This window comes from Wolffia australiana, chromosome 18 (assembly GCF_029677425.1).
Source record: "Wolffia australiana isolate 7733 chromosome 18, ASM2967742v1".
Taxonomy (NCBI): Eukaryota; Viridiplantae; Streptophyta; class Magnoliopsida; order Alismatales; family Araceae; genus Wolffia; species Wolffia australiana.
In genome coordinates, this window is record NC_135852.1 from 4,501,809 (window position 1) to 4,520,696 (window position 18,888).

Consider the following 18,888-nt stretch of genomic DNA (forward strand, 5'->3'; position numbering starts at 1 on the left):
AGTCAAACCCTAGTCATTCGGGCCATGGCACCATAATTAATAATACACAATCAAACAAAGCAAAAAGAACCGGAAACGGTAAGTAAACAATGACATAATTGTAGAAACTCTGTATAAGTCGGATGATCTATCACTAATAAACTCAAATTAAGGTTTTAATTTAACATGTAAGCGATAGAGAATTAAAAGGTTTAACCTTGATCTTCATCATCTCTCTGCAGCTAATTCTGCTGGAAATTTTCTCGATCTGCAGATTTTCGGAAACTTTGTTTCGATTGTGGGGTAGAATTTCAAGAACTGTGATGCCAATTTGGTCATCAGGGATTTATGTCAGCGGCCCTTGAAATCGGTTGCTAGATCAACAATGCTGTTCATCCGGATCGGCAGAGCGCGGCTTCCTCCATCACGAGATCTACCTCGATCAAAGATATTTCATCGCGGAGATCATCATCCTCCCCGGCGAACTCCGTTACACGAACAAATAAACAATTGCATTATACTTCACCGAAGTTTAAATGCTCGGAATCGTCAATAAAACATCGCGGAAGATAAAATCATCGGGCGAGAACCTGGAAGAACAGCACGAGCAGCAACGAGGAAGCGGCCATGGCGATCCCGGTAGCCATCGGCGCGGCCACGGACGCCGAAGTGGGACCGAAAACAGCAGGAACAGATCCAACCGTCGCAATTCCCCCCGGAGACGGCGAAGATCCATCGGCGGCGAGAACAGAGATCCGAAGCTGCTGCTTCCTCTGGCACCGCGCGGGGATCCCGCTGATGAACAAGAACTCGCCGGCGGAGGTGATGTTGAAGACCGAGTTCCCGTCGTCCATCTTCCAGATCGGATCGTCAACCGCGCAGCTCTCGAACGCCGCAGCAGTCACCTGTAGAACCGAGTCCTGGCTCGGCGGATACAAGAACACTGATAGCAAGAGTTAAACCTAGCGCCGAGGAAGAAGAAGAAGGCGGAGATCAACTCCGATTCTTACTCAGGGAATCGCCGATCTTGAAGCTTCGGCTCTGCGACCAGGCCGAGTAGATCTCCGATTTGCCGGACGGAGGCGGCCCCCAAGCGTCGAGATCTCCGACCTTGTGCTGAACCGAGGAAGATCCTTCAATGGCGGTGTAGAGGAGGACGATGCTGAGAAGGATCCCCCATGGCTGAGCTCCGCCTTCCATCGCCATCGCCCACTCTCTCTCTAGAGCTCAGTCTTTCTCTCTCTAGATCAGTCCGAGAGATCAGTCCGAGAAGAATAGCGGAGGAAGAGAATGAATTTGGGGGGAGTTTGGGTATTTTATAGGCGTCTCACGTGATGACAGCTGGCAGATGCTTTGAGCCACGTGGCGCCAGCCTGGTTTTATTCCAAAAAAACTATATAAAAAATACATTTGAGGGTTTTTTGTCTCTCCCAGGTATGGGCCACTTTGGGGTTAGGGTTCGCCATTTTGGACCGAAAGTCTCATCAGACAAGACTGAGCCAAGACCATTGGTTCGGGGTTCGGGGGTATTATTTAGTTCAAGTACTTAGCCTGATTCTTAATCTTCACGCTCCTAAAGTCGTGCCTGAATCTTAATCTTCACGCTCCTAAAGTCTTGCCTTCAGATTAATCTTCACGACTCCCGCTCCCTTACACCCGTACTCTACGGGGGTTAGATTCCCCCTAGCTGTCACCGACACCCACGCTGCCGTGCCACTGCTGAATTTCCCCTCTTCGTCCTTTTCAAATTGTCCTTTTTTTTACGGTGAGACGCCTTTGAATGTTCTTACTTTCTTTAAATGTTATTTTTCGTGCGCTTTAAGCATCTCCATAACTCGATTATTATGTTGCTGATAAACTTGAGTATGTTTGTTGAATGTAATACTTAGTTTTTGTGTCCATCTTTAAGAACATTGATGATCCTCCTTGTTTGTCTTGTCATTTTTATTTGGTTACAGTCATTCATCATAAAAATGAAATATATGGTCCCAAACTCATTGATATTAAGTATAAATACTGAAAATGAAGCATTAGTCTTTCATTGGACAATTGGTTCTATCACCTCAAACTATTTAATAACCCTATCTCATATGATCATAAAGGATAAAAACACCTTTTGTCTGTGAAATTAATGTACTTGATGCCATATGTTTTCTTAATTAAATGGATTTTTCCTTAGCATTGCAGCGGCATCAATAAGTTAATCGAAAAGACAGAATGTAGTCTGATTTTTTGTGTCATATCATATTGATGACGAAGTGGTCCAATCCAGTAAGATAATTATGATATGCTTCATTGTGTTTTTGGTGATCTTGACTGTATTTTCTCAATTTAATCTTTCAATTTTGGTCTTCATCAAGAAGACTATATATGACTGATATGGTTTCTTGTAGTCTTTCGACTTGTTCATTGATTCAATGATTTTTTTGTCAAAATTTTAATTTATTTACTAAAAATAATATGAAACATACTTCTTTATTTTAAATATTTTTTTCAATTGTTAAATACTGATATGCAATGTGCTAAATCACACGAAAGTTTTTCAGGTCGGTGTCTGTGCTGTTACTTATTCTGCTATTATATATAGGATATATAAGTTTTCTAATTTTTTTTCTTGCTATGAAATGATTGAAAGGGTTGGGAGAAGAAAAATATATGAGACAATATGGTGGTCGATTATCTGAGTATACAAAAAATAAGTTATTTTGCTGTAACTGAATAGTGGGATCCTGTGAAAAGGTTTATAGATAAAGTTGAAGGTTTTTGTGATGCTACACATTTGTTTGCAGTCACATACCACTAAAATATCTATTTTTTAGGGCACATCAGATTTGATTAATCAATTATAGTTTATTCATGATCTGGACAATCCTTTTTACAATTTTCTAGGAGTATTAATGAACATGGAATGAACAAGGTCTTTTCAAAATGTGTATGCTGCAATGCACAAGACGTTGGTAGATTACCAATATCACTTGAAGTTGACACCTATGTTCCACTTTGCGGCAACATTAGACCCAAGAAAGAGGCTTGAATTTATCCCCAATGATCCCAAATTTCTTATCATCCCCACTATTGTGCCATTTCTTAACAAATTACGTACCTCTCTGACTTCAACTAATTGGCTGATTATTGAAGATCCGCATTTTATCCACTTAACCTTGTGTAGATTTTTGGGTTATACTTCTATTTTTCTCTCTGGAGCCATCAATGAAGGATTAAAAAGTTCATTAAAAAATGTGTAGGCTGCAATGAAGGAGAAGTTGATAGATTACCAATATCACTTTAAGTTGACACCTATGTTCCACTTTGCAACAATGTTAAACCAAAGAAAGAGGCTTGAATTTATCCACAATGATCCCAAATTTCTGATTATCCACACTATTGTGCCATTTATTTACAAATTACCTACCTCTCAGACTTCACCAACCAGCTTATTATTGAAGATCCACATTTTATGACAGATAAGCACTAAAAAACGATGATTGCATTGATGGTTCCAGAGAAGTATAGCCCAGAGATCTATATGACATGAATTGGATAACTACATTAAAAGAACCTTTTATTGGCCTCATGATGACAGATTCAAATGGCGGCGTGAAGTTAGGCCTATAAAATATAGATGGTTTGCGGTGCTTGCAAAGCAGTTCCTCTTTATTTGTGCATCTGGTGGTCCATCAAAGTGTCTTTTCTCCACAAGACGAGGGATCATCATTTTTAAATGAAAATGACAATATGCATACACATCCATACTCAATACTTTGAAATGTTGGGCCTATAAGGCTGATGATTAATACAAAGAGGATGATGCAGAAGAGGAATAAAAATCTTTCGATTTTTTTGGTAGTACTATTATCTTTATTTAAGATATTTTTTCCCACTTTTCACATTTAATAATGATGTGCTACTATGTTTCTTTTAGGTTGAACACATTTAGTCATGATGTGCTACTATGTTTCTTTTAGGTTGAAGCAGTGAGGTATAGCCTAAGTGAAGACCTATTGGATGTGATGTGATGACTGATTGTAGCCAAGGCAAGTTACGAAGGAGTATCAAACCAAGGCCACATGTAGGAAAGATCACCGTCTGACTGAAGTTTGGTTATATTGTACCAAACGGATCAGCAATCAACATTTTTATGGATGACTGCACTTGCAGTCCGGTTTGGTTCTAATGTCAAAGTGGAAAAAATGTAGATTGTAATCATAATATTATTATTATTTATAAACATAAATTATAATTAGTTAATTACTAAGATAGAGAGGGGGGAATTTTGATTTTCTTGATACCACTACAACTGATATTCCACCACCATTGCTGATATTTTACCACTGCTGCAGTTAAACCATTTGCATCCTGTTCCGCCGCCTCCATCACCACTACCACTGCCAATCACCAGTCACGCCGCGGCCTCTGTCCAATTAGGTAATGCCTCCCTATCACTCTAACTCTGTAATTCTTGTTCTCTCCCTCTCTACCAATTATTTTGTTTCTTTGAACCATTCTAATATGCTTGACCCCAAAAATATTTTACAGAACGCATGAACAAAAAATTTTGATGTGTCTATATAGTCCTAGTTCTCAGCAACCAGCTATGAGTGAATGCTCTCTCACTCCCTCACTTTTTCACTCTATCTCTCTCACTATCTTTCTCGCTCCCTAGTTCCTATCGCATTATTAGTCTCTCAATATTTCTTACTCTCTCACTCTTTTCCTCTCTCACATAGAGAAGAAAATTCAAATAATAAAATACAAATGATCATGCTGAAAATTATGCAATAAATGAAAATGTAGGGACAGTAAATAGAAGTCAAAGATTGACTAAGTATTCAGCTCCTTTAATGTATGAGTCTCTCAATAAAATCAATGCTCCTATTGACGAGGGATACAATTTTTTGAAAAATCATCATATGATTCAGCATCTCTCTAACTTTAGTGGTTTATATTAAGAGGAACCATAAAAACATGTAGAAGATTTCTCTCTCATTTGGCAGAAGTTTCATTTTTATAATGTTATTAATGATCTCATAAGATTATATTATTTCCTTTAAATCTTTAACACAAATATAAATTTTTTTTACATCATTATTGAGAAAATATGTAAACTAAGTTATTGAAAAATACTATTCCGTTGGGTAAAATGAAAGAAATTGAAGAGTAATATGATAATTTTATCAAGGTCTTAATGAATTTCTAAGTGATCACGAGAAAATTGAATGAATTAACTAGGAAATGTCCTCGCCATGGAATGGAGGAATGCGACATCGTCCAAAAATTGTATGCAGATTTGATAGATCAAGCCTTGAAGATGATTGATGCCAAAAGCAAAGGTATAGTTATGCATAAATACTTGGACAAAGCTCTTGAATTATTAGATACATTTTTAGATAATGATGCATATTACACTTGTCTCAACTATCATAGAAGAAATCCATACACTAGAATTGGTGGGATGATAGATGTGAGTGCAGTTGAGCATGATTTGGGAATTGAACTTTTAGTAAGATCACTTTCTGATTTAACTAAACTCCTACATAACTTGAGCTCTCATGATTCACCCCGTCCTTCTCTCTGAGACATTTCACGATGTCACTATTGTTCTAGCATCGATCATGTGGAAGTTGATTGGCCTTTGTATGAATATGTTATGGCCATTAATAGATCCAACCAATGGGGTCAAAAATTTTGGAACCCCAGAGATAAAAGTTAGACTAGCTCTAACAAGAAAATAAAATCTTTGTCTTTTCATCAGCATGAGCGAAGGAAAATCTGCTCATGGACTCCAAAAAATACATTCCAGTAGAATACCCATCCTTTATACGACGAGATGTACAAAAATGTACATTTCAAATATGCATGTCTTCCTTGTTATCGTAATTGCTGAGAGATTCTTTATAAATTTTTATGGCGCAATTTTCCATTCTTGCCATAATTTTTATGTATACTTGGCTAATTTAGAGAATGTTTTACAAATATGCGTGGAGAGAAGATTGAGCTTCAGTTGGAAAATGTCCCATTTCATGATAGAAGAGAGAATAATTTAGGGCATCTAGAAATAAATCATGGATTATATGTGGAGAATCAAAGGTGGAGGTGATCCACAACCTTCCACTTCCCACCAACACCAAGGAAGTAAGAGGGTAACATGGGCTTCTATAGACAATCAATTAAAGACTTTGCTAAATTGTCTAAAAGCTTGACCAATCTATTAGTTAAAGGTACCAATGTTGTTATTAACAACGTAGAGAGGGAAGCTTTTATTCAGATTAAGGAGGTTCTTTTGAAAGCACCGGTGCTACAAACTTCAAATTAGAATCCGACTTTGGAGTGAGCATCTGACTTTGGAGTGAGCACAGTGCTTGGTCGAAGTATCGAAATTTATGTTGTGATTTGGGCATGAAAAATACATATTAACTCATTGAAGACGTTCCCACCAAGTGGAACTCTACAAACGATATGCTTAAAGCAGCTTGGGAAAAAGGAAAGTATTTGACAAAATGGCGAGTGATTATGGCAATACAAATACAACGAACTGTTTCATCATGTCTAAAGAGTGAGATCTCTTGAAAATGTTTTCAGAATGACTTCTACATTTTCGTGAGGTTACTAATACTGTTTCACAATCACATGTGATAGCAAAATCTACTATTTTGATAGCGTATAAACTGTTACTCGTATTCAAATTGATGCATTAGAGAATCATCATCAAGGTGTCTCATAAGTACCAACTAGCACTGAATGAATAAGGTAGCTTAACAGTGCATGCACCACGATGAATGAGAATTTGGAATGATATTACTGATGAAGCCTATGTTCGACATTGGAACAATGTTTGAACAACGATGGAAGTTTCAGTTATTCCATGAGGTTGGAAAATATTTCAATATCCAAAATTTTGCCTATTTTCTTGAAATTTTTTTCAGCTCATCAATCTCATGTCTATATGTTATTTGATTTATTGCATTAATGATTGTATATTATCTCATAATGTTGACTTTGAGCTCATATGCTTGCACATTGACATTTTAACTTTGTCTTTGACAGTCATTTGAAAATCTGACAAGTCCAAGACTGAGACCAAACCAAACTTCAGCTCTAGGTCTACACTATTGCTAAAACTGGACAGCAACAGAATCGTGACCTTCTCCAGTCGCGAGTAGTGCAACCCCTTGTAACAGGAAATTCTTTTTTCCAAGATGGACTTAACATCTTATTTTGCTATAGATTAAGATTGGACCAAACTTTAGGTATAGTTCCGGATCGTCCCGGACATGGACGATGGATGAGACGGGACAAATTTGTCCCGTCTGACGTCTGGATTCAGTGCGTGGACGAAGGACGGGACAAATTTTCGTCTCACTGTTAGAAAAGCGTCCCGTCCAGTCCTCCCGGGATGAATTTTGTCCTGTCCAGTCCTCCTGGGATGAATTTTCGTACCGCCCCTCGTCCCAGACGAAGAAAACCCATTTATATTTTTAATATATTAATATAGTTTTTTCTAAGTTTTTAGGGAATTGCGGAGGAGAGAGAACTCGAAGGGCCATATGTACAATTATTTCGGAGCGGTGTCTGTTTGCACGCACGTAAAAAAAATGGACTTTGATGCAAAATTGTCATTACGAGACCACGTGGCTACATCTCAACCGGCGGATGTGAATCCGGCAGTTTTCCGTCCAGATTCGTCCGTCCAACGTCCAAGACCTCCAGACGGACGGGTTTTTCATCCCATGGGACGAAAACCGTCCTGTCCGGTGGTCCCCCGGACGAATTTTAGTCCCAAAATTTGTCTGTATCTTTGGACGAGATGATTTTTTCGTCCCGGGATGAAAAAATCGTCCCGTCCGCGTCCCTGCACTATAACTTTATGTAAGGTTTAAGCAGTTCGACGAGAAGCTCTACGAGAGATGGGGACTGTCCAACCCTACTTTCTGGCCCAAAACCAGCCCACATTGACCAATGCAAAGAAAATAAAATAAAATTTAACAAAATACCAGAGGGAATGGCTGATAACCCCCGCACGTGCGAGCGGCTATAAAAACCTAGGAGGCACGTGCCCAGCACGTTGCCCTGGTCTTTCCCCCTCCTTCCGCCGTCGTCTTCTCCGGAAGCTTCGAAGCCCTCGTCTGCGCGCAGAAGAGAGAGAAAGGGAGGTTTCTAGAGAGAGAGAGAGAGGGAGAGGAGAGGGGGAGAAGCGGCCATGGCGGCGGCAGGAAGCTGGACCGCGGACAAGGACAAGCGAAGCGGATCAGAACAAGAAATCGGCGTTCGGCAGTACAATCCCTACAAAGACCTGCAAATCCCGTACCAGACGATCTACAATCTGCCGACCGCGCCGGAGTTCCTCTTCCAGGAAGAATCGATCGCGCAGCGGCGATCCTGGGGGGAGAATCTCACCTACTACACCGGCTGCGGGTACCTCTCCGGATCGATCGCCGGGGCCTCGAAGGGTTTGATTGAGGCTGTTCGATCGGCGGAGAAGGGGGATTCTTTGAAGCTGAGGGTCAACAGGGTGCTGAACTCGTCGGGGCAGGCCGGTCGGCGGATTGGGAATCGGCTCGGGGTGATTGGATTGATGTACGCCGGGCTGGAGAGCGGGATGGTCATGGCGAGGGATGATGATGATTGGGTGAACAGCGTGGTGGCGGGGCTGGGGACTGGAGTGCTGTTCAAGGCGGCGTCGGGGCCGAGGTCGGCGGCCGTGGCCGGGGCTCTCGGCGGGCTCGTCGTCGGCGCCGCCGTCGCGGCGAAGCAGGTGGCCAAGAGATATGTGCCCATCTAGGGTTTGTTCTGAATCGATGATCCTTGTGTTTTCCTTTTCGAGCCGCCTTCTATCATACCCATTATATATGGAGGATCTTGTGTGCGCCATTTTTTTGGTCTCTCTACAGGTTAAAGTGAGCAATTTCTTAGCTTTAGATCAGCGCCAAATTATTCGCTTAATCTGATTGTATTATCCCGTGAATCTTTCTTTTTTTGTTTGTTTTTTGTGTTCGAGCTGTTTAATTTTGGGATATTCTTGGGCTTTTTGGTGTGGGATTTTTTATGATCATGGTTCCCGATCTAAGTAAAATTATCTGTTCTTGATCTCTCTGATCTTGTTCTTATGCTTTTGAGAGAAGTATCTGCGTTCTGGATCACTGATCCTTTTGCTTTTCCTTTTCGAGCCGCCTTCTAGCATACCCATTATATATGGAGGATCTTGTGTGCGCCATTTTTTTGGTCTCTCTACAGGTTAAAGTGAGCAATTTCTTAGCTTTAGATCAGCGCCGAATTATTCACTTAATCTGATTGTATTATCCCGTGAATCTTTCTTTTTTTGTTTGTCTTCTGTGTTTTAATTTATAAATCTTGGGACGTTCATGTGTTGTTTCGGAGTGGGATTTTCTTTCTTTTTAATGACGATCACGGTTCCTCTTCTGGATATCTCTGATCTTGTTCTTATGCTTTTGAGAAAATATCTCGTTCTGAATCACTGATCCTTCTGTTTTCCTTTTCGAGCTGTTTATCGTACCCATTATATGTGAAAGTTGTGTGAACCGTTTTTTTTTATTCTCTACAGGTTAAAGTGAGCAATTTCGTAGATTTAGACTATCCCCAAATTACCTAATTTAATAATATTAACCTGTGAATCTTTCTTTTTTGTCTGTCTTATGTGTTTGAGCGTCTAAATCTTGGGATGTTCTTGGGTTTTTTGGTGTGGGATTTTTTCTGTCTTTTGAAAGGCGATTATGGTTCCTGTTCTTGGTCTCTCTGATCTTGTCCTTTTGAGAGAATTATCTGCGTGCTGAATCACTTATCCTTCTGTTTTCCTTTTCAAGCTGTTTATCATACCCATTATATGTGAAAGATGTTGTGTGAACCGTTTTTTAAATTCTCTCTACAGGTTAAAATGAGCACTTTCGTAGATTTGGACTATCCCCAAATTATTCTCCTGATTTTTGTTCCTCTGTTTATGGTAGATCTGATGATATTGGCCCGTGCATCTTTCCCTTTTGTCTTTCTTTTGTGTTTGATCTTCTAAATCTTGGGTTGTTCATGGGTTTTTTGGTGTGGGATTTTCTGTCACGTTCATGGCGATCAGGATTCCAATCGCTCATTTTCTTATGCTTTTGAGAGAAATATCTGCATTTTCTGGTGGCCAAAATATATGTTCCACTCTAGGGTTTGGTACCCGTTATACATGAAGGTTCTGTTCTTGTGTGCTGTCTGCGCCAATCTTTTGGTCTCTCACCTAGTCAAAATGAGTGATTTCGTAGCTTTAGATAACTGCAGAAGCCAAACTGTTCGCATTATCGTTCTTCCTTTTTTTTTGTCCATTTCAGCGTAGAAATCTGTGTTTTTGGATTTTTGGGTATGAGATGCTCTGCATCTTTCAATAATCTTTCCTCTATTTTGGTCGATTGAATCTTCCAAAAGTTTCAGTCTTTCGTGTTTTGGGTTCTAAACGTTGTAACGTATAATGAGATGTTCCACCTTTCTAAAAGTAACATCTTTCTAAATATTTCTTCGAAATCTTTATATCCACGGATTTGTTTCTCTCTCTTCCTCCGGGAAGTCTCTGTTTGATCTTATCCTGTGTTTTTGTATCCCTTCGTTACTAGAGTGAGAAACAGCGAGGACTCGATTTTAGGAAGAAAAAAGGGAGGTTCGCTGAAAATGCGATGAACAGTTGCTTATAATGTGACGATATATATCTCATTCTGATTTTATAATGCGATGAACAGATGAACAGATCTTCTCTGAATATGGGATGATAAAATTCTGAGTTTTGGATTTATGTTCATGCCTTGGGGATGTGCTTGTCTTGCTGAAATCTCATGTGAATAGAATTTCATTTGTGAAATTTCTAGTTTTTTCTGTTATCGTGATTCTCGAATTATCATTCTTCCTATAATGAGTTACACTAGGAAATATTTCTTTAAAATATTCAAGAAATCTGTAAGATTTCTTGCGTACAATTGTGATGACAATCTTTGATTGGCTACAGGTTCGGATTAGGAATTTTAGGTAACAGTTTTGGCCAGATCAAGGTTTTCTTATGATAATATTAGTTGCCCTTCTTTAGTATAAAAGTGAGATTATTATCACAAATTAACTGATAACCTTCAAACCCAGTCTATGAATGCTTTAATTTTTTGTGTTGCTTCCATTTACCATATGAAGGGCGATCATCTTCTCTGATTGAATCGACCAGCCACAACTAACGCTATAAATTTACAGCTTGTGCCAGCATGAACCACAAAGTGTCTGCCAAACAGTCAAATCAAAAGATATTGGTGCACAATGCATACATAGACCAAATGGTTCCCAAACTCCATCACAACTATAGTTCCGGATTGTCCCGGATGTGGACGATGGACGGGACGGGACGAATTTCGTCGCGTTCAACGTCCAGATTCAGTGCAGGGACGAAGGATGGGACGAATTTTTGCCCGACGGTTCACGTCCACTCCTCCTGGGACGAATTTTCGCCCCATCCCTCGTCCCGGATGAAAAAACCCATTTTATATATTTAATATATTAATGTAGATTTTTCTTAGTTTTTAGGGAATTACGGAGGAGAGAGAATGCAAAGGGCCATATGTACAATTATTTCTGAGCGGCGTGGGCATGAAAAAAAACAGGGACTTTGATGCAAATTTTCATTGCAAGGCCACGTAGCTACATCTCAACCGTCGGATGTGAATCCAGTGGATTTCCGTCCAGATTTGTCCGTCCAACGTCCGAGTCTTCCAGAGGGGCAGTTTTCCCGCCCCATGGGAAGAAAACCGTCCGGTCCGGTGGTCCCTGGGACAAATTTTCATCTCAAAATTCGTCCGTATCTTAGGACAAAATCGTACCGGGACGAAAAAATCACCCCGTCCTGCACTATAATCACAACTCACAAATACTTGAAATTTCCAATAAGAAAACAAGAATATTTCTGAAGATTTTCAGTGCAGATGAGCGCATCCATCATTTCAATAAATTTACAGGATCCAGTCATAAGAAAGAGGCACAAAGAAAAAGCAAAATTCTGTAGGACTCACCAGGGAATTGATCATTGGTCGTCGGAGTCCGGAGGCGGGGGAGCGGCGGGGGCGGCGGGCGGTTGGACGGTAACGATGCGGGACATAAGCTTGCAGATTTCAGAGAAAGTGTTCTGTGCTAACTGGCCTTCATCGTCGCCGTAACGAGATGAAGGCGACCCGAACTGGTACTCGCTCGTCGCCGCCTTGCTCCTCCTCGAAGCCAACAGGGCCCTCTCTAAATCCTTCTGCAATAGCGCCCTTGGTGTCTGCATCCATATAAGTATAGGAGTACATGTTAGGAGAGAGAGATTAAGAAAAATTGACTGTATAATTAAAGAGGGAGCATATAGAACCCAAAAGTTCAAAAGCTAACCATTTCAGAAGAAGAAATTGACATTATATCAGAAGGTACAAGTAGAGAGAGAGAACGTTAAAAACCCAAAAGTTCAAAAGCTAACCATTTCACAAGAAGAAATGCATTATGGATCAGATGTGCAAGTATAGAAGGAAAGATGAATAAAACCATTCAAGTTCAAAAGCTAACCATTTCACAAGAAGAAATGGATTGTGGGTCAGACGTGCAAGTATTAGAGGGAAAGATGAATAAAACCGTTCAAGTTCAAAAGTAAACCATTTCACAAGAATAAATGGATTGTGGATCAGATGAATAAAACCATTAAAGTTCAAACGCTAACCATTTCAGAAGAAGAAATTGATATTAAATCAGAGGAACAAGTAGAGAGAGATGAATGAGACCGAAAACTTATAAAGCTAACCATTGCATAAGAACTGCGGATCGATGTACAAGTTGAGAAATGAATAAAAGCCCGTAAATTGACCGTAACGTCAGAAATGCTCGGTGAATCGGACGTACAAGAAGAGAGACGAATGAAACCCAAAAGTCCAAAGTTGTATCGACTTATTCATTAGAAATAGACGGTGGGTCGGAGGTATAAGTTGGGGGAGAGAGAATAAAATTTTCAGAAATTGAACTGTTTCGAAAATTGCTGAAGCAATTGCTTTGAAGGCGTAGATAAGGGTATAATTATACACTTCAAGAGAGAGAGCAAAACGATAGGCGTCAAAAATTATTCTCTTAAACTGGATACATAAAGAAAGACACCGAAAGGATGAGAGCACGGAGCATTAATCGCAATTTTCTGAGAAATGTTTGAGTGAATTAATTTTTGAGTATTGCCAAAGCGGTTTCTTTGAACACCTAACGGATAGCTTCTTGATCCCCATTCATAAAGAGAGAAATAGAATCGTTCAATTTATAAAGATAGTCCATGATGAAATAAATAAATTCGAGCACTGCAAAGAGATCTCTCTGGATGCATCTGTGGATAAAATCAGTGTAGTATTTAAAATCAGATAAGTTAAGAGGGGCAGAAAATAATACGATAGAGAACGCACAGAACTCAAGGCGGCAAATTTTAAAACAAAATTGCCTCGCTAAGCCAAAATTTTGAAGCCTAATTTTGTTAAACATGAATTAGTCCGAAAATCTAAAGACAAATAGTGCAAGAGAGTGATGCGAGCGAGAACGTAAAACGCAAAATTGGAGAGATTCGTCCAATATGTCTGAAATATACTTTGAACGTTGCGTTAAATAAAATATCAAAGGTAGATCAATGAAGGGAACAGGGCGTGAGAGAGAAAACTCAAGCTTAAGAACCGATATTTAGAGAATTCAAGAGTAATGTCTAATATGGAACGCCAATTAGGTGTAAATCAAATTACTTGTTTATAATAAATCTATAAAGAGAGAGAGAGCACATGACTCAAAATTTTCAAATTCGTCTAGTCATGCAAAAAATCAACTTTAAAAGTTACAACGTGGATTATTTAAACGCCTGATTAAATAGGAGAAAGCTCACAACTGAAAATGTTGAAATTTAAGAAAAGGTCCGAAGGACATTACTTTGAAGCTTAACATTGAAAAAAGGTCACTGAGACAAGTCAATTGAGGATAATTAATCTTCGCGCATGTGGGTGTGAGGGAGACGGCTCAGAGCAAAACCCTCAAATTTTGTACATCATTTCTAAAATAAAATTTGCGCACTGCAAATGATAACTTTAGAGAAAGCCGTTTGATGATCTCTAGAGTTTACCTTGACCATTGCGAATGAAAATACTTTGTAAAAACACGAAATTGTGAAAAATAAAATTTAATACCTTAAAACTAGTTTTAATGAGATGGAAAGAAACAAAGAAACAGAGAAGAAATTAAAAAAGATGAAACGTCAAATTTGCAGAAATTCTAGTAATTACGTTCGGCATAAACTTTAAACACTGTAAAATAGATCACCGATTTCAAAAAGCCAAAATTGGTGAATATTATTAGAATTATGTCGAAGTCAAGCCAAGAATCATATTGGATTATTTTGAACGCGTAACTATGTCTGAAGTAAATTGGTCTTCTAAACTCATCCGCAGAAAAAATGTCTTTCTAAGCAGCATGATTGACTTCACAAATAGTTATAAACGAAGAAAAACACTAAAAAAAGACCCAAAATTATCAAGGAAAAAAGAAAGGCGGCCACTCACCATGGATTTCTTGCCTTGTTTCTCATCTTGCAACAAATCCCTGAGGGGGAAATAAGCAGCTTGCTTGCAGAGCTCAAAAAGGTCAGATCCAGTGAACCCCTCGCACATGCTTGCTATGAAATCATAATCAAGGCCTTCTTCCACTTTCTCTCCCTTCAAAATCACCTTCAAGATCTTGATCCTCTCACTACGATCAGGTATTCCGATCTCAAACGCTTGAGGTAGACGCCTCAGAATTGCCTCATCCAGCTCAGATGGACGATTCGTGGCTGCTAAAACCATGACCCGGGCGTTTTCTGCAGGAAAAGCGACAAAATATAAACCAATAATAATGGTATTATTATGATTTTATAAAGTATGAATAAATGGACAGTGTTTATGCCTGACCCATCAGTCGAACAAGGTTTTGCACGGAAAATACAGTCACATTACATTTTACTCTTAATAGAGAGAAACTATAGTTGCCTATTGTGGACAGTAGATCCATTCGACTAGACCTGCAGCCCAAAAATAAGAATTCGAGATCTTGGAAGAATTGAGGGTTATTTCTATTGTCCTCCCAAAAAGTAGAGAAAGATGATTCCTCTGAGGATGATTAGGACATTACTATAAGTTTTCTAAGATTATATTGTCATTGCTGCACAAATTTAGTCAAAGCATATGAATAGAAATGGAAACACAACTTACGGTCAGTGGTAAATCCGTCCCACAGTGACATGAATTCTGTTTTCATATTGGTCATGGCTTCATGGTCTGTAGTCCGACGCTGACCCAGGAAACTATCGACTTCATCTATGAATATGATAGCAGGCTGGAGCTTGTAGGCCAAGGTGAAAACTGCCGTAACTGCAGACAAGTGCGTTTCTCTGGTTATAAGATAAAAAATGAATAACGCATTACATATGCAGAAGTAAATGTCACCAATCCGGGTGTCAATAAGACTTCTAAATTCTGTTTCGAATTGCTTATTTCATATTGACGACACATATAAGCTTTAAGGTAGTTTCTGAGGCACTTGAGATGAGTAGGGGTATTTTCGTCTTTTGTCGCTAGTGTAATTTCTTGTTCCCCTTTAAATATGTATAGCCCCTCCCTCAGGAGAACAGTTAAGAATGAAGAAAGTCACATCTTTGATCGACCAATCTTAGGAATTTCTCTCTTTGTCCCTTTACCCTTGACCATCCTGTGATCCTTGTCCCTGCAATCGCCTCACCAGATCTTTAGCCAGCTCACCTCATGACTAATCATCACCTAATCTACGATTGACTTCCCTGTGATTGTCCTTTGCTTACATCATCTACGGATAGATACCTAATTCTTCTGTTTTAGGGTTCTGTTAGGTATGGCAACTACCGAAGCACCTTATCGAGGCATCTGGATATGCCCGCTGCAGATCCAACTGCACAGTCAGTTAGCATGGGGTCAAAACCAGAGCTCCCCTTCTGGGTGTGGGTCTGAGGTCCCGGCCAAAAATTTTGGAGGTTTTACCCCTTCTCACATAGGAAAACTGCCGGTTTGGCCATATCAATGGCATGGGTAAACAAAATACTTTTAGAGATAATGGATGTGTCAGTGGCAGTTTCTTCCTATTTCCCCTTGTCCGTTCTCAAGAAAATTCTCTAATTCCCCCCCACAATTCTTAAGAAGTTACTTTATCCCCTTCCTATATTTTATAACTTAAATCACAGTTCCTATTATTGTGAAAAGTCTGGTTCAGGAACATAATTAGAGTAAGATGACGATATCTTATTTTAAAAAAGTAATATGGATGTAAACGTTACACAACTCTCAATGACAAATAAAGATCAGAAAATAAGGGAAATTTTGGAAATTTCTTTACCAAGTTTTTGAGCGTCCCCAAACCATTTGCTCATCAAGTTAGATACTCTGACGTTTATAAAAACTGCTCCAGATTCTTTGGCTATCGCTTTCGCAAGCATCGTCTTTCCAGTTCCTGGTGGTCCATAAAGCAAGACACCCTTTTGTGGGCTTAAAAGTTTTCCATGAGAAAATAATTCAGGCCTCCGCAAAGGAAGGATGACCAGTTCATATAGAGATCTCTTAATTGCTTCCAGGCCCCCGATAGAGTCAAATTCTACGTCAATATGATCAGGATTTATAACATCGCACGCAATTACATCCTGCACATCATGTCACGCGTTAGATAGAAGATGAGGGTAAGTTATTTCCTAAATTTCGGAATAGATCATTAAAACAAAAGCGATGTCAACAAGATTGCATATTAAATAAAACTGAGCTGAGTTGAAACATAAATGAATTCAGGGATTAGATTTCGATGATTTTGAATGACATGGCATTATCTTAAAGTCCATGATAAGTAAAAAAACATGGTTCATAGATTAAACAATATATTTATGCAATTCCATTAATATTACTGCAATAATTACATTATATGAAACATAAAAAATTGATCGAAGCAGCATTATGGCGGGAATATCAATATGGGCTTCTATACTACATGAAAAAATAAACATTTTTAAAAAATTCAAGTTGGACAGCATGAAAGGTAAAATTCCTCGACACCCAATTGACAACTATTGCATAAAAATCAACAGTACTGATACATAAACGCAGAACTTTCTGGGGTTTTCAAAATAACATAATTTGGAATCTTTAGGAACATCAACATTTGGCATTAAAGGAGAAATGCAGCATCCAAGTAAACTTCTCCTATAGCAAAAAAACTTTGTCAACTGCGGGTTCATGTTCAAAAACCAAATTCAAGAAATTGAACTATCACATGATATTCTTATCCATCACATATTACATCGAAGAGACTGCCTATGCAAATTCTTTTTCAAAGATCACTCTTTTTCATCGGAAAAAAGTCCTCCAATTTCTCAATTACTTTGAACTTTTCGGCAATTACTAATTCCCGTAATATAAGCCGTAAGGCGAAACCAATTAAGCAACAATTTAAACCAATGTCAATTTGGACCTCACGGAGGGTAAAAATGGAGGATACCCAATTGACAAAAATTCCATGAAAATCAACAGTACTGAAAAAAAAACTGAACCTTCAGAGATTTTCAAAACGAGCTCCCTAAATCTGTGAATAACTTAAAGAAAATAAAGCAACGTCGGAAAATTGAAACCGTCTTAAGAGGAGATGAGTTAGGATTAATTAAAACCACTCAAAGTCAGAGCAAAAGAAAAAAAAACATAAATTTTCACAAACCATCAAAAAGAAAACATCAACGGCCAAACCGCTACACGGAAACAAAAAAATAAAAACTCCCATAATTCGTCAAATGGGCAATCGCAAAACGAGGAAAAACAAACCTCGTACTGGTTCGTCTGGATCAAGGGCCGGCCCAGGCGTTTGGCTATCTCCTTCTTGTGTTCGAGAGCCTTCTTGCTCGCTGCCCTATTGGGGTCGAGCTGCCGAAGACCCACAAACAATACCAGACAACTCAGCGCGGCGCTCGCGCAGTACAAAAGAAGTTCTTGAACCACCTTCGAGGAGTCTGACGATGTCCCCATGGCCTTCCTCTCTCTCTCTAGACTCTGCCCGAAGAACCCACGGCGTAGAGAGAGAGAGAGAGAGAGAGAGAGAGAGAGAGAGAGAGAGAGAGAGAGAGAGAGATAACAGCTTAGAGATGGCGGTTCCTATTTTATAGGTGTCTTCTATTGACTGTGTGATGTTGTTTTATTGTTTTATCCTTGAAGAAAGAACTAGGTAATACATGGTTCCTATTTATTCTATGGTTTTGCATGGTGCATGAAAAAAATATGTGAGGCTGGAAGAACAGAGTTGATGAACTATTTTTTATATTTTTCCTTGGAAGTAATGAAAATTCTAAGGTTTTCTTGAGGAGCTTCCAGGAATTGTAACTTTTCTTCATATCTCCAAGCCAAAGAGGGTGAAGGTCTTGGCTAGTGTTCGTCCGTCCCGATACCGGTACCGGATGACGGTATCGGGACAGATGCTGTATCGGATACCGGAAAGGGAATTGCCGGTATCCGCTTTTTCGATACCCGGATATCGGATATTGGTATCGGATATCGGTTGCTATAGTGCCGATACTTAAAATCGATATCCGTCTTGATGTCGTCATCCGCCTCTGTCTCAGGGGAGAGGATGACGACATCGGATATCGATGTTGGATATCGGATTCCGATATCCACATCGAAAACCTCTCTTTTGTGTATTTCGTCATTTCATGTATTTTCGATTAAAAATTTTAAATCGAAAATACACGAAAGAGATCCAGAGAGGGTTTGGCGCCTTGGCGCACGGTGGACAGCGGAGGAAGGACGACAAACGGTGGATGGCGGCATCGGCGGAATTGGCGGTCGCGGGTAAGTTCTTCTTCGCCCTTCAAAT

General features: G+C 39.4%; 3 protein-coding genes across 4 annotated transcripts; 1 reads left to right on the plus strand and 2 right to left on the minus strand.

Moving 5' to 3' along the window:
- Positions 1-469: 469 nt before the first annotated feature.
- LOC144715176 (early nodulin-like protein 8) lies at positions 470-1,266 on the minus strand. Its single transcript, XM_078590080.1, has 2 exons — positions 990-1,266; positions 470-922 (listed from the first exon to the last, which is right to left on the minus strand). The coding sequence occupies exons 1-2, from the start codon at positions 1,183-1,185 to the stop codon at positions 555-557; spliced, it is 564 nt and encodes a 187-aa protein (XP_078446206.1). The 5' UTR covers positions 1,186-1,266; the 3' UTR covers positions 470-554.
- A 6,763-nt stretch (positions 1,267-8,029) lies between these two features.
- Positions 8,030-8,847, plus strand: TIM23-2 (translocase inner membrane subunit 23-2). The gene has a single exon (XM_078589992.1). The coding sequence runs from the start codon at positions 8,177-8,179 to the stop codon at positions 8,756-8,758; it is 582 nt and encodes a 193-aa protein (XP_078446118.1). The 5' UTR covers positions 8,030-8,176; the 3' UTR covers positions 8,759-8,847.
- Positions 8,848-11,586: 2,739 nt separating this feature from the next.
- Positions 11,587-18,133, minus strand: LOC144715132 (uncharacterized). Of its 2 annotated transcripts, XM_078590028.1 has the most exons (6): positions 17,844-18,133; positions 16,381-16,681; positions 15,228-15,386; positions 14,541-14,836; positions 12,009-12,256; positions 11,587-11,766 (listed from the first exon to the last, which is right to left on the minus strand). In XM_078590028.1, exons 1-5 carry the CDS (start codon positions 18,042-18,044, stop codon positions 12,020-12,022), a joined length of 1,194 nt encoding a protein of 397 aa, XP_078446154.1. In that variant the 5' UTR covers positions 18,045-18,133; the 3' UTR covers positions 11,587-11,766; positions 12,009-12,019. The 2 variants fall into 2 exon arrangements, with proteins under 2 accessions (XP_078446154.1, XP_078446153.1); XM_078590027.1 differs by lacking the exon at positions 11,587-11,766 and having other exon boundaries at positions 11,857-12,256.
- Between the last annotated feature and the right edge of the window lie 755 nt (positions 18,134-18,888).